Source organism: Podarcis muralis, chromosome 12 (genome assembly GCF_964188315.1).
Source record: "Podarcis muralis chromosome 12, rPodMur119.hap1.1, whole genome shotgun sequence".
Classification (NCBI taxonomy): Eukaryota; Metazoa; Chordata; class Lepidosauria; order Squamata; family Lacertidae; genus Podarcis; species Podarcis muralis.
In genome coordinates this window covers 36,909,634-36,924,218 of record NC_135666.1, presented here as the reverse complement: position 1 = coordinate 36,924,218, position 14,585 = coordinate 36,909,634, and the positions used below count along the sequence as shown (strand labels likewise).

The 14,585-nt window shown below is 40.9% G+C and overlaps 1 protein-coding gene across 2 annotated transcripts; it reads right to left on the bottom strand.

The window, feature by feature from the left end:
* Positions 1-1,900: 1,900 nt before the first annotated feature.
* CBX3 (chromobox 3) lies at positions 1,901-14,485 on the bottom strand. Of its 2 annotated transcripts, XM_028750293.2 has the most exons (6): positions 14,329-14,485; positions 12,588-12,639; positions 6,049-6,191; positions 4,472-4,637; positions 3,644-3,738; positions 1,901-2,496 (listed from the first exon to the last, which is right to left on the bottom strand). In XM_028750293.2, the coding sequence occupies exons 2-6, from the start codon at positions 12,609-12,611 to the stop codon at positions 2,370-2,372; spliced, it is 555 nt and encodes a 184-aa protein (XP_028606126.1). In that variant the 5' UTR covers positions 12,612-12,639; positions 14,329-14,485; the 3' UTR covers positions 1,901-2,369. The 2 variants fall into 2 exon arrangements, with proteins under 2 accessions (XP_028606126.1, XP_028606127.1); XM_028750294.2 differs by lacking the exon at positions 12,588-12,639 and having other exon boundaries at positions 14,329-14,476.
* Between the last annotated feature and the right edge of the window lie 100 nt (positions 14,486-14,585).

Below are 14,585 nucleotides of genomic sequence, written 5' to 3'. Positions count from 1 at the left end.
TGTTTTCTCAAATGATCATGTTGATTGAATATTATCAAGATTGAGACTGGAACAAGTTTTATTTCAAAAACTGCCATTTACCTACCAATCCTAAAAATAGGTGAAACCCCATTTCTATGGCTAATGGTTTTGCTGCATTTTATGGAATGCCATTTTTAAAATAGGACCAGTACAACTCCTGTAACACCAGTGCATTGGGGAACCTGCTTAGTAAAGACAGCTTATGATGAATAATCACCTGCAGAAGAGGAATACATAACAGCTTTATGATGGCGATTATCCCCATTTTAAAAAATATTTTATTACCTAAAAAATAATAATTTAGTTTTATCAGTTGCATTCATCCCATAATACAATTATAATCATGTAAAGAAAAGGACTGCAATGGTGCTGCCTCAGCACATCTCTGCCATATTCCACACTGGTGGGGTCTGAAGAGAGGACAGTATGATTTAAGAAGCATAAGAACACAGGGTTCAAAATTATACCAGAAACCCACATGTATACAACAGGTTCCCCTCTTCAGACCTTTCCCTCTGCTGTGGCCTATGTCAAAGTTTCAATATAGTTCTACCTGCATGAGTGCAATCCAGCTCTCTTCTTCACACCATTATAATCATAATATTGGAAGAATACCCTTATATGGACAAGACAGACTGGCAGGGGATATGATTCAGCCATTGTGTGCAGCCCCTTTGTTGTGATTACAATTCAATGAATTAGAAAGCATAAAGCTATTGTATCAGTGGCTTGAATGGCCGAATTATATATTTATACACATGTGTGTACACACATTGCTAGTATTTCCATGTGCGTGTAAAGGAGGGAACAATTCAAAATTGCTATTCACATATACAGACGTACCTTGGAAATCGAACGGAATCTGTTTCGGAAGTCTGTTCGACTTCCAAAACATTCATGAACCAAGGCGCGGCTTCTGATTGGCCGCAAGAAGCTCCTGCAGCCAATCGCCGCGGAAGCCCCACTGGACGTTCAGCTTCCAAAAGAACGTTTGAGCACCGGAACAATCATTTCCGGTTTTCAATCATCCGGGAGCCAAAATGCTCAGCAACAAAGCTGTTCGAATTCCAAAGTGTGACTGTACTGTGCAAAGGCCATATGTGAACTTAGGTATACACTTCTTCTGTAATGCAAGGCAAAAGAGCATCCAGAAATTTGCTCCACCTGCAGTTAAATCAGCAGCGAGAGACAGTGAGTTTAGCTCACTTTAGAAAAAAGTTGTTTTCACAGCACTATTATACATACTGGGTTGTTTCTCATGAAGTCACTGCACAAAATCAACAATTGGTATGTTTTTAGGAACTAGCCCATATTGCATAGAATCATAGAGTTGGAAGGGACCCTGAGGGTCATCTAGTCCAACCCCCTGCAATGCAGGTACGGGGATCAAACCTGCAACCTTGGTGTTATCAGCACCATGCTCTAACTAGCTGAGCTATGCTGTTGTGTTGCACACATCATGCCAGAGCAGTCTGTAGTATGGCCCTAGGTAAAAACATGGCTTTGTATCCTCTCACACACTTCTGCCAAACTCATCTCAATCCGGAGTATACACCTTAGAAACCAAATTGCTTTGACTGGAGAAATGGCAACCAAGTCTGGACATGGACCTTCTAGAAACTGAGAAATGTAATATTGCTCATGATCCAGTTAGGTCAAACTTAAAAACATGCTACTGGAGATTTGTATGGCTACCTGAAACAAAAGTTAGTTTATTCTAAGACACAAGCCAAGGAAAGTTGTGGGCAAAACAGTAGGGGCCATACAAAATCTCATTGCAGTAATTCTGCTTGGTGAACGTTGTGCCAGTGCTTTTATTGGAGGATGCTATTTTTCTGAAGATTCTTAAGCTTATCACTGTTTGGAAAACAAGGAACAATAATATAAAACTATTTTATTGATAAGTGTTCACCAGTATTTACAATAAAGTAAATAATATACAGCCTGCACCTTCCACTTACTAAAAAGTTTTTACCTGGTCCCTTAAGAACCAAGTAGCCACAAATACTAAAGACTTGAAAGGACTAAACTGGGGGAAAGATGCATGCACAACAGTCGTATAGAACTACAAAAACACTTGTGAATTTGATCAATCTGCCATTAGGGTTCACTATTAACTATCAAGTTTTATAAAACACTTTGCCTAAAATGAAGAAAGCAGTACCAAATGCTCTCCTGTAATAAAACAAAACAAATAGCACAAACTCTTTTTTTTTCTTTCTGTTTATGCAAAACACATTACTTCAAAAATAATCAAACTTGTCTCATTAAAACGTAGCTTTCAACATTTCTGGTAAGTTATAATCATACATATATAAAAAAAGGGGGGAGGGGGATAACTCAAACAATTATTGCGCTTCATCCTCTGGGCATGAGTGCCAGGTTAGTCGTTCTTCATAAAAAGCAATTACAATCTGAGGGCATTTAACATTTGCTTCTTTGGCGAGCACCAGGTCTGCTTCATCAGAATCTTTCCTGTTTTAAGAAAAGAACATGCATTCAGGATTTCGTGAGCCTGCAGTCTGAAGTACCGCTACTCGACCTTTTCAGTAGTAGTTATGCACACAACCCAATCCTAGACACATTTATGCAAAAGTTTGTCTGATTTAATGCAGCAGACCTTTATTCCCAGGCAAGCATGTACATGATTATCATAGACCAGGGGTCTATGCGGCCCAATCGCCTTCTCAATCCGGCCCACGGACGGTCCGGGAATCAGCATGTTTTGACATGAGTAGAATGTGTCCTTTTAAGTGGTTTAAGTCCTTTTATTTAAAATGCATCTCTGGGTTATTTGTGGGGCATAGGCATTCATTCATCCCCCCCCCCCCAAAAAAATATATATATTCCGGCCCACCACATGGTCTTAGGGACAGTGGACTGGCCCATGGCTGAAAAAGGCTGCTGACCCCTGTTATAGACTTATCATTAAAAGGGTCAAAGGAATTCAGACTTCCTGCTCTAATTATTCAAAGTTTGCTTAACTGAGAATCTTGGGCAGTAGCAGCTTTTCAAAGGGGGGGGGGGGCATACTAGGTATCTCTTCCCATTTGTAACAAAACCTAAGTTGCTGTTCACTGGGTATCTTATGCCATCAGTAAAGCAGTCATTTGGAACTGAGAGGTAAAGTAGTCAATAGTAACTGTTGGGGGAGATTTCTGAATGTAGCTGCTAATGCTGCAGGAGTAAGTAGGCCTTTGTTTCAAGAACACATGAATAAAACTGAGCTGCAAGTGTGTAGCTATGGTCTTTGGAGTAGAAATTAAGTCTTAAACTGTAACAATTTAAATAATCATACATAAAAGTACAGTAAAAACTAAATACCAGCAATAGTGGTTTAAGTTTGATAGAGGTGGTAACAAAATAGGCTAGGGCTCTCTTCAGTTTAAAGCCTAGTACTAGTTAGTTTGGTAATAAACAGCAACAAGAGTGCCCTTAAGTTTTCTAAACTCCTTAAGTAGTAAAGGACCAAAATTACCAATGCTCAGAGGGAGGACCAACCCAACCACCAACAGTCTTTACATCCTATCAGTCAGTTTATAACAGGAAAATTATATTCTTTATCAAGGTCAGTCCAAGACACACTTTGCACTGCTGCTGAAATTTCCATTCTACCACTTACCATTTCATAAGAAACATAAGTTCCCCACTACTGTCTGTGGCTCCAATTATTCGCTCAGGATCAAGACCTCTTGCAAATCCCCTGGGTTTATCAACCTGTTTGATTAAATATGGAGTAACATTTAAATACGTTCCAACTACTGTAGAAAAGCTGCCATAGAACACACAAATCCCCTCAAAGGTCTTCCAGAATTTCAGCAAAAAATAGTAATAAAAAATTACACCAAGCTTTCAGTTCTTTTACCCATCAATTCTTTCATTTCACTTTCCATGAACATACTGATAACTTCACAGTACTACAATATTAACTTTCTGCAGATCAGAAGACATTTTTAGAAACTTTTCAGACTGAATGTTAAAGAGGATACCAAGATGTAACCTAGTACAAGCAGCTTGCAAAACTGGGCTATAACAGCTCTTAGGAGATATTTAAGTTTGTATTCATCACATGTTAAAAGCTGCATGGCTAACCACTATATTATGATTTTATACCAACCTTTGTTCAAGGAACCGAGGATACATTACATCAGGAATAGGGAGCCTATAGCCTTCCAGATTTTGTCGGGCTCAAAACTCCTCAGTACTGCAATAATGACCATTGGACAGGATGATGGAAGTTGTATCCCATCCACCAGGTCACCACCATGCCTAGCACACCTGCTTCTCCCACACCTGCAGGATATCTTCCCAACTCCATGAAATAGGTTGGGATGAGTAGCATGGCTGAACAGGCATTTAAACCTGGGTGTTACTGACCCTAGTCCAACACACTAACCACTACACCTCATCAATGAATTTTAGGAGAAATCCAAACACCAAACCAACTTACAGACTCTCTTTTTTTCTTTGATTTGCTGTCATCAGACTCACTATCGGAAAGAGATTTTCTTTTGGCGCCCTCTGTCTTTTCTTTACCAGCTTTCTGGGAACTCAGAAAAGCTTCTATTAACTCTGGACAATCCAAGTTTTCTTCTGGTTCCCATGTGTTATCGGCACTGAAACAGAATTCATGAAAAAAAAGAATGGAAGTAATTAGAAATCTGGATCAGATGGCCAAACTCTATAAAGTCAAACCACCCACCCTAACAAAATGCTAAATTGTGCTCAGTTATTAAAGACACTGAAGTCATATTTCTCTGCAATTTAATTTTATGTAGGCCAACTTGGGTCACAACAGATTCTGTAAAAATATTTCCAACCTACTTGTGTACAATCATTTAGACTTAAGATTATGGGGAAATGGTCATGGGTTACCCACGTGTAGACAGTAAGGTTTGTTAAATGAGCTGAATTATTATTTCAGAGTCCACAAATAGTAACATAAGCAACGCTATATATGTCAATTGAGCCCTATAATAATGTTCAGTTTGCAAACATGCAGAATTGCACACAAGGAAAAGAAATTTTTTGGATGTTTCTAGACTTAGGGCGAGTTTCTAGTCTTTCACAAGTGCCAGGAGAAATGAATCAATATTCTTCTGTTCCTGGTAAACTAGATTTTTGTTTTTAAAAACCTTGGAGTGCTTACTTTGGTCAATGCTGCTATATTGCTATTTATAGTAGAGAAGTAGCATGTTTAGCTCAATAACAAAGCAAGGTTCTAGAAAAACATATGCTTGTTAATTATGCATAACTGGGACAGACTATGTTACACTTTATAAAAGCTTGCAAACTAGATGGGGTGAGAGAAGAGGTCTTGCACTCAACAAGGACCAGTACACTAAGAAACATTTTCAGCAAGATGTATAGAATTGACTGAGAAGAAAAAAGCAGATTATTTTTGTAGTTAAGATTTGTAACCTTTTATAAAGTGACTAATGTGTGTTAACAAAGATGGCAGCATGGTTCTTGACCATATTAATTCAGTTTTAATTTCTAGTTCAATCAGCAGCTTTTGGATTACAGTGGTACCTCTAGTTAAGAACTTAATTCGTTCTGGAGGTTCACTCTTAACCTGAAACTGTTCTTAACCTGAGGTACCACTTTAACTAATAGGGCCTCCCACTGCCACCGTGCAATTTCTGTTCTTATCCTGAAGCAAAGTTCTTAACCCGAGGTACTATTTCTGGGTTAGTGGAGTCTGTAACCCGAGGTACCAATGTAGTTATAGTCGGGTGTCAAATGACACATACTGCCAATAGTGAAGGGAGGTATTGCCATCGGTAGCATGGGCTGAAGAGGCGTCCACACAGCCAGAGCTGTTTTTATTTTTTACTACAGCCCACCACACAGCTATTATTAATTTAAATCATTTCTAAACAGGCCAGTCAGAGTTTTACAGGGAAAAGTGATTCTTTTTGGCTATGTGGTTCTTTCAAAATGTTTTCAGCTCTACACATGGAATTGTGGCCTACACCCCCAACCAACCAAGCACTGAAAATAGTAGTTCTGGATGAAGCTCCTTACTCAGTAAATCCTTTCCATTTCAAGAAGTACTCAACCTTGCCATTAACTACACGCCTGTCCAGGACTTTCTCCACAACGAATTCTTCAGGTTCTGTTTCTTCAACTTTTTTGCCTTTGCCATTCTGCTTTTTCCCCATTTTATGCTACAAAACAAAATCATTCGAAAAGATGTATTTTAACAGTTATACTGCTATTTGATTCTAGGTCTACAGGACTTAGATTCTCATGGAAAATTTCGTATTTTGCTCAGTGAGAGAACAAATTATTGTAAAAAGAACCCTTCTGGGTCAATGAAGTTAATTCCAAATCTCTTTTGCAATGAATTCTAAATCCTTTTGTTTGAAAAAATTGTTTGCTATTTTGTTCCATATAGCTTATTGCCATTCACTTTGTACAGATGGGTATTAAAAGATACTGTATAAAAAGTAAGCTTTAAAAATGAATTTTGGGAAGGCACACAGAAGATAGAAGGATGAGCTTCTTTAGTTTTTTTAATTACTTGCATACATCTTAGAGACCAATAGTCTTCAACTTTTTCAGACCTACCTTCAATTGAAACATGCATTTGGGAAGCCATTTCTTATATTTTACTACAAATAGCAAAATTTTCACTTTATATTGTGGTAGTGCTGCTGCTGCAAGCCACCTTTGATCAGTTAGCAACCCAGTAGTGGGTCCGGAGCCATTAGTTGAAGACCAGTGAGTTATATATGCCTTGTTAATAGCAATTCAACAACAGTTAATAGCAGCTTGAGCATTTTTCAGATGCTAAATCTGAAACATTTATTTAACAATTACATCCATGCATGATTTTGACTTTCATTATGGACAGCAGAACACACATGTGCAAAAACATACTTGTGCAAAAGTTTCAGAGTTGTTCTTGATAAAGCTAGGTTGAAACTTTGTGTTTACTGTTCACTAATACAAATGCCTATTGCATTGCTGGAACTTTATAAATCAAGCACAGCACACTTTAAATAAGACTGAAAATCACTTTAATTTAAGCTCCACTTAACAGCCAAACGTTCAGATAACAAAGTACTACATCCACATCATCCTCAAAGCATTCCAACTTCAGTAATGAACAATTTAGTGTAACAGGATTATTATTTTTCCAAATTTTCCCTATGCATTGGCTTGAAACCAGTATATTAGTGTCATGCTAAAAGTGCTGCAGTTCAAGAGTCAAGTGCAGAATGGCAGACAGAGTTTTGGAAGCACTCCTTAGGCAGTGTTCGAAACTCACATTGTTCAGGCGCATTTTGTGACAGGTAATTTCATTAGTGCAAGCAGTTTCTGAGCTCTGGGCACAATAATGCACCTAAGACTTCACATTAAAACTACAGAGTAGAAGGAAAGAAAGACCTTTTTCTGCTTTTCCACTTCCAATTACTCTCTGAAGATTGGAGAAGAGACCCTCTGAAGAATATTAGGTGGTGGGCAGGGGAAGGACTAGATCAGGGGTGTCCAACTGGTCGACCGTGATCGACCCCTGGATGATCGTTGTTGATCGATCGCGGGATCCCTATTGCTCGTGTTGTTTAGAATTATGTTTCCGCCCCCTCCCCAATGGTCTTTCCCTGCATCGCGTTTAGTGTGTGTTCCTTTGTTGTCTGCTGTAGCTCTGCATTTGTCTCTTAGCAGCTGTTATTGGTGAGCAATTTATTTTAATTTTGCACATTTAGAAGTCTGACCTACTCCTCTAAAAAAAGCTCTCAACAACTTTGACCTGCCCCCCTAAAATGGGTAGATCACTGCTAGCCCCCCCCCCAAAGTAGATCACAGTCTCTTGGGAGTTGGACGTACCTGGTCTAGACCATGTGAAAAATGAACGTAATATTTTAGCTGCAGTTCATTCATTTTCAGCTTTGTATTCTTGTTATAAAACGCGCACTGACATATTCTGTTGTTGTGCCAATAACTTAGGTTTAAGGTGCCCTTTAGCTCCTAGCTCTCATATCTCAGTTTCTAACACCATCCTTAGGCATTCAAAATAGCAAACATGAGGAAATCATGTTGTATATTGATCACCAAACATTCCTTTGGAGAAAACTAGATTGAAGGAAGAAATGGCCATGATTCAGAAATCCCATGTTCTGTCAGTTTAATAATAATATACTTGCTTTTCTTGAGTGCCAGATGACAAACGTCTTTTGATACTCAGTTAAGTGTCAAAAACAGCTTGACAGAGGTATGATATAGGAAATCACCTATTCAAAATGGGTATGGCAGAAATGAAAAAAATACATATGTACAAGAACATTGCACATAATATGCCCAAACAGGCAATGTTAATGTCTTTTGCCCTCCAAGTGCTACCAAGATTACCAAGGGAATGTGAATATGTGGAGACAGTTTCCATCAGTTAAGACTGCCAGCGTGTGGAGGTTGTTTCCTCTCTAACTATGGGAATTTCAGAGATAATACAAAACTAGCAACCTACTTGTGCTACTGTCATATCCCTGAAAACATTTTGAATAAAGCACAAAAGAAATCAAAAGTTTACGAATATATGCATGCCATATTACTAATTAAGTCTGCATTGACACTCTACATGACACTCCTGAATTGACATGCATTGATCATTCATGTCCAATCTTGCATGTGAGGAGGGGGCATACACCAGTCTGTCAAACAGACCTACAGTATTTTAAGCTCTTGGCGGAGTGGAGGGATTTGCAATTCATGTTATCCCTTCCTTAGAAACCATGCACTGATACAATGAGTTCTCAATTTTCAAACTGCACCCCCAGTTAAAAGCTCAACTGTTGATCTAGATTTATTTTTAAAAAATATTCCCAGCGTATTTTTAAGCAACTGATATATAATTAAAATTTATGCATACTAATAATGGCATACCATTGTACAATGTAGTAATATATTACGTAAGACCTATACTGTAGATAGATATGTGAAAGCAAATGGAAAAAAGCTGAGAATTATTGAATGGGGACATTATCTGTCTCCTCCTTCTCCCCTCCCAAAGGAAAATTTTGGGGGAACACTGAAAAAACTCTATCATCTACTCTTTGCAATTAGTTAAATGCACCAATACTTTTAGAGATGCAATCCTATGTGTAAAACAAAAAAAATTCCTTCCAGTAGCACCTTAAAGACCAACTAAGTTAGTTCTTGGTATGAGCTTTCGTGTGCATGCACACTTCTTCAGATACACAGTGTGTATCTGAAGAATGTATCTGTGTGTATCTGAAGAAGTGTGCATGCACACGAAAGCTCATACCAAGAACTAACTTAGTTGGTCTTTAAGGTGCTACTGGAAGGAATTTTTTTTGTTTTAACTATGGCAGACCAACACGGCTACCCATCTGTAACTAATCCTATGTGTGAGCAGGAAGCACCATGATGAGCCAGAAAAAGCATACAAGACCCAGTGCTTACTGGGCAATAGTATGCATTGTTAGGAGTTAAGCACTCATTTAGGAGTTGTAAACACTTGCAAATTTCTAGGTTACCCAAAAGCATTGCTTTTGGGTAACCTAGAAAGCAAATTTCTAGGTTACCCAAAAGCATTGTTCTGTGAAAATCCCAGAACTTTCTTTCTGTATGGAATACTGCTATTGGGAACGATGGGAGTATCATGCAGAGACACAGAAAGAATTTTCTCTTAATTTACAACCTTCACAGCCTGTTTGAAACTGTTGGGTTTTTTTAAAGCTTAAGTTCACAATTCAATGTTTTTGGAGATCCAATTTTTTTACAGCTCCTGAAGGAGTTTTAAACTCTGAAATGTTAAGAGCAATAACAAAATAAATAGTGCCAGAACTTGTCTCTTCCATTTCCTGTCTCCTCACCTGGGAGTAAAACCAAATGGGTGTGTTTTCTGCGTAAACATCCCTTGGATTGATATGTAATTTAATAAATACAGTAAATAGGACAACTGATAGATCAATGATGAATTTTATGATCTTAAAACAGTAAAATAAGCTTAAGTTTGACAGCAAAGCCAGTATTGCGTCCATATTTAACCCGTCCCCACTGAATTCCATTTTCCCAAACAAAAAATGAGTATTTTTCCTCCATAACTACAAATTTCTAGAAACGCTATATCTCTAAATTTACTTACTGAATCTTACAGACACAACTATTTTTTACTATTGAATTCCCATTGCCACCTGTCTTAAGAGATCACTTTCCTCTCTCAGGAACTATTTGATAATACTCCTAGTTCAGCACCTTCTAAATTGCATGCCAAGGGCCAATACTGCTCCAGGAGAGGGGCTGAAGTGTACCTTGAAAAATGAAGCTACTATGTTGGCTGCATCCTTGTTCCATACTTGGTAGATTGAGGAGGGGCAAAGGCAGCACTGATTCTCTCCTCTCTTTAGTAATATATGTGCAGCAAAACATTATCCCAGGGAAAAAAGAATGACGCATCGGACTGCATGATCACAAGTCCCTAAGTGTTGGCTGGCCTGGCCTCAGTTATCTAGCAGTGCCTCATCTAAATCCATGGGACTTACCACAGAGTAGATCTGCACAGAGCTGAGCTGTTGGTACCTCACCTTGCTCTGTATTTCTGCTTGAGGCCAGAAATTATCCCTAGTGCTGCTTCCCCAGCTCCAAAAAGTGATGGGGACAAGATACCCGAAAGTGTTTCAGACACACAGTGCTACTTGGGGACACTGACTTCCCTCCCCTTCTGGCTGCAAACGTGGAAGGGAGGAAAGTAAGAATTCATTTGGGTCCTAGGAAGCCAAGGAACTCAATGTACATTTGTTACCATGCAAATCATTCTAGCTTCTTTCTCCAGCTCCAGAGGTAAAAGGGACTAATTTGTGCAGTTGGTGACATACGCTACATCTTGTAGGACCATAGCCATTCTAACGATCACCTTCAACTAGGAGCTAGAGAAGCACATGGATCTTCCCTCAAGTTGTGTTAAGCTCGCAAGAGTGAGGAAGGATGTCCATTATGTCAGTGCTTCTCAAACTATCTGATGTGGTGGATGGGCAACATTTCCCAATTCCATGTGCCAGGGACCAATATCTTACTTGGTCCCTGAAGCATCCCAACCTGGACTATGGTGGAGTTGCCTTGGACCAGCAGCTGATCAAGGACCACCACTTTGAATAGTACTGCATTATGCTACAATTAACTAAAGCATAGGAATTCCCAAAAATATTCCTACTGCTTAGAAACGCAGCTTCATCCTTGACTGAGTGAACACAGGTAACATGGGGGCAGGCCACCATCCTGTACAGTCATACCTCTTGTTACGTTTTTTCAGGTTGTGTCCCGCGGCGACCTGGAAGTACCGGAAAGGGTTGCTTCCGGATTTTGCCACTCACGCATCTGCAGACGTGCAAAATGACGTCACGTGCATACGCAGAAGTGGCGAATCGCGACCCGTGCGTGCACAGACGCGGGTTGCGTTCCTTTCAGGTTGCGAATGGGGCTCCAGAACGGATCCCGTTCACAACCAGAAGTACCACTGTAGTTGCAAAAAACATGTGCCAAATTTTCAAGGTGTGGATTGAGGAAGCATGTATATATTTATCATTTTAAGTGTAAGAATGAAGGGTGACAGTTAATTCAGAAGGAAAAAATATAACTAAGCCTTATTGATGCATTAAAACTCTGGAAATTAGGGGGCACCAGGGACCTGCCTCTTCTGCCCTGTCCCCACTGCCCTCCACACATTGGAGGACAAAGGTCTGCAGTACTTGTGCTCCTCATGTGCAGGGTTCTAAATCACATTACACCTTACACAAGGTGTGGAGGCTGTGCACCAGTGCAGGTACCAGGGCCAGCAAGTGTCTCACTCTCCCCTTTGCATGATTCCAAGCATCAAAAGGCTTTAATGCCTGAACAGGTCTCTTGTGTCCCAGGCATCCAAGTGTTTAGAAAACAACCCCAATTAAACCAAGACCTCCAACTCTGACCTTATGTCAAGTGTTTTAGTATGTGCTGGAATCATGATCAGTTATATTAAATGATCATATGCAAACAAACCATGGCTTACATACCTACCACCCGTGAAGATAAGGCAAGCCCAAGAGGCTCAGTGGTTTAGACCACAGCACCACCCACGTCCCTTAGGTATGTTGCTACCACAATATAATTGTTAATATAAACTGGAACTGGCACTAGATGCCACCACATGCCCTCTTAAATAGATTGCAATCTACCACCCACGCAATACCATTTCCTCAAGCGAAACGTACATTATTACCTCTATAAAACAGAGGTGAGGAATTGAATCATGTATCAGGCTTCAATAACAAAACACATTGCTATAAAAATTTACCTCAGAGTGGTTTCCAGCAACCTTACTTGTTGATATCCAATGCAGCCATACTCAGAAGATGCACTGAAATCAACGGATTTATGTTACTTGAGCCAAATGAGTCCAAGTCATTTGGCTATCACCCACTTTCAGTGTCTGGTGTTTTTTGGAAAATAATGCTGGGGAGGGGAGATGTGGATGTATCTTTTTACACAGAGATGCCAACTTAATAAATCTGAAGAAATATGGTGGTAAAATCCTTACATATTTTAGGTGGTCATGAACTTACCAATGTAGATTTATTGGTGGCCATTTTTTATTGCAGACTTGCTGAGCTTTTACTAGAAAAATGCATGACAAAAGGAATGTTGCATTACTCAGAGAAAGGCATCTCAATACAAGTATGGTCCTTCTTCTATCCAGGTGGTGGGGAAAAAACTATTTCAAGTACATTAATAGAGTATGAAATTAAGCCTCCATTATGCTAGTTATTATTTGGAATAACAGTTACCTACAATACATTATATGCCTTTTCACTAGTCAAATATCACACATCCTGAGTTAGCACTAAAAAAAGTTTGAAGGAAATTGTTATTTTGAAAATCTCTAAGACAACAAGTTATAATGAAATAAAATCTTCAACTGTAAGGTATATTACAGAATCCTGAATCCATTTGTATGTACTTAGATCAGTGGTAGATGCAACCATTCAAGAAGATTCAGGATTAGTCTATTAATCAGCAGTACATCTACTATATAGGTGACCACTGCAACTTTTGACACATACCTTAACACATAAACTGTACAATAAAACATTTTGCTAATTCCAAAACATTAGATAAGTAAATACAAAACACTTTCTCAAATTCTGCAGTTCTGATTCATGGCGTTTCCTCTGCAGAGCTATAAAAGTAGCATCACAGCCTTGAGATTCAGCAAAGCAAGGGAGAGACCAACCCCCTCCCTCCTCCCCCGCAGCTCTCTTGCACTCAGCAATCCTGAGCGCCTCCCACCACCACCTTGCAGGAGATAAGATATCATAGGATAATTTCAAGCCAGGCCAATCGTGCTTCCATTTAGGAGAAAGGAAAGAAAAGAAACCCGGAACGCGAGAGCAACAAAGGCCTGTTGCAAAGAAATGAAAGCTAAAATAGGTCATAATAGCACGAGGTGAGCGCGCAAGGGGGAAGGAAAGCAGACCCAAACGGGCCTCTCCCATCACCAAGAACATGAGAAGGCAAAGATGCAGGATCGGCTGCGGTGGAAAGCGCCATATCACCGCGTCGTTTAGGACGACTTCCTGCCGCCGCCGTCGCCGCCTCCTCTCTTCGACGAGCTTGAAAAGACACCGCCACGCTTTGACCCCCATCTGCAACCCCAACGCCACCCCCATCCAAGGCACTGAACCTTCATCTATATCTACAGATCTATAGAAGTCCACGCTTCTGATCTCTGCTTTGTTCGCGGCCTGTGCCGCCTCCTCCTCCCATCACCATTTGCTGATTCTTTTTCTTTTTTTGAGGGGGGGGAAAAGCGGGAGCGGAGTGAGAAACAGCCCCCGGCTACAATCCCCATTAGGACACCAACTAGGGAGCAAGCGATTTTTAAACTTCAGAAGTGAAGGCCCGAGGCGGGGTGGGGATGCGTGGTCATCGTCCTCTTCCCCCACCCCCCACCTCCAAACAAATAGCCCCCAAAGCGGGTTCGGGGGTGGGAAAGGCCTAGCTGGTAGGAGCACTTGTAGGGTTTGGGGGTTTTTTTTAAGGCCCCACAAGGCGCGGAAAGAAACGGCGGCGGCCCAAACCTGAGGCGGGAGGAGCGGGGTGGGGAAGGGAAGGGAAAGCGGCCACGCCTGAGCCTCCCTCACAGAGTTACATAAAACATAATCCTAATAATGAGGGAAAGAAGAGAGGCGCCCTGGTTCCCCCCCCCCTCGCCGTCCTGTTGTTCGGAACGGCCGTTAGAAGAGGGGGGGGGAGGAAATAGGAAAGTGAGGCGGGGGGGGGGTGAAGAAAGCGAAAGATACGGACTTCCAATGGTGTGCACAGCGGCGCTCGGCTCCCGCGAAGTCTCCTGGCTCCCGGCGCGCACTGAGGCGGCGGCAACGGCAGCAGCTACATCTGAGGGGGCGGGGAGCGCGCGCGCGAGGCGGAAGGGCAGGGAGGGAAAGAGGAGGGGGGCGGGGAGGGAGCCGCAGCCAAGGGCGGGAGCGCGTAGGGGGGCTGGGCAGGTTTTTTTTTTCCCTCAGCGCCGCTGCGCGAGGAAGCAGAGGCTCCGCCCCCTTTCG

What these genes read in the sequence shown, in the direction of transcription:
- CBX3 (XM_028750293.2), bottom strand. Translation starts at nt 12,611, where the DNA reads ATGGCCACCAATAAATCTACATTG. An exon ending in AAATGGAAAGGATTTACTGA is followed by an intron (nt 4,638 to 6,048) that starts GTAAGGAGCTTC and finishes ATTCTGTTTCAG; the next exon opens with TGCCGATAACACATGGGAAC. An exon ending in CTTATGTTTCTTATGAAATG is followed by an intron (nt 2,497 to 3,643) that starts GTAAGTGGTAGA and finishes TTCTTAAAACAG; the next exon opens with GAAAGATTCTGATGAAGCAG.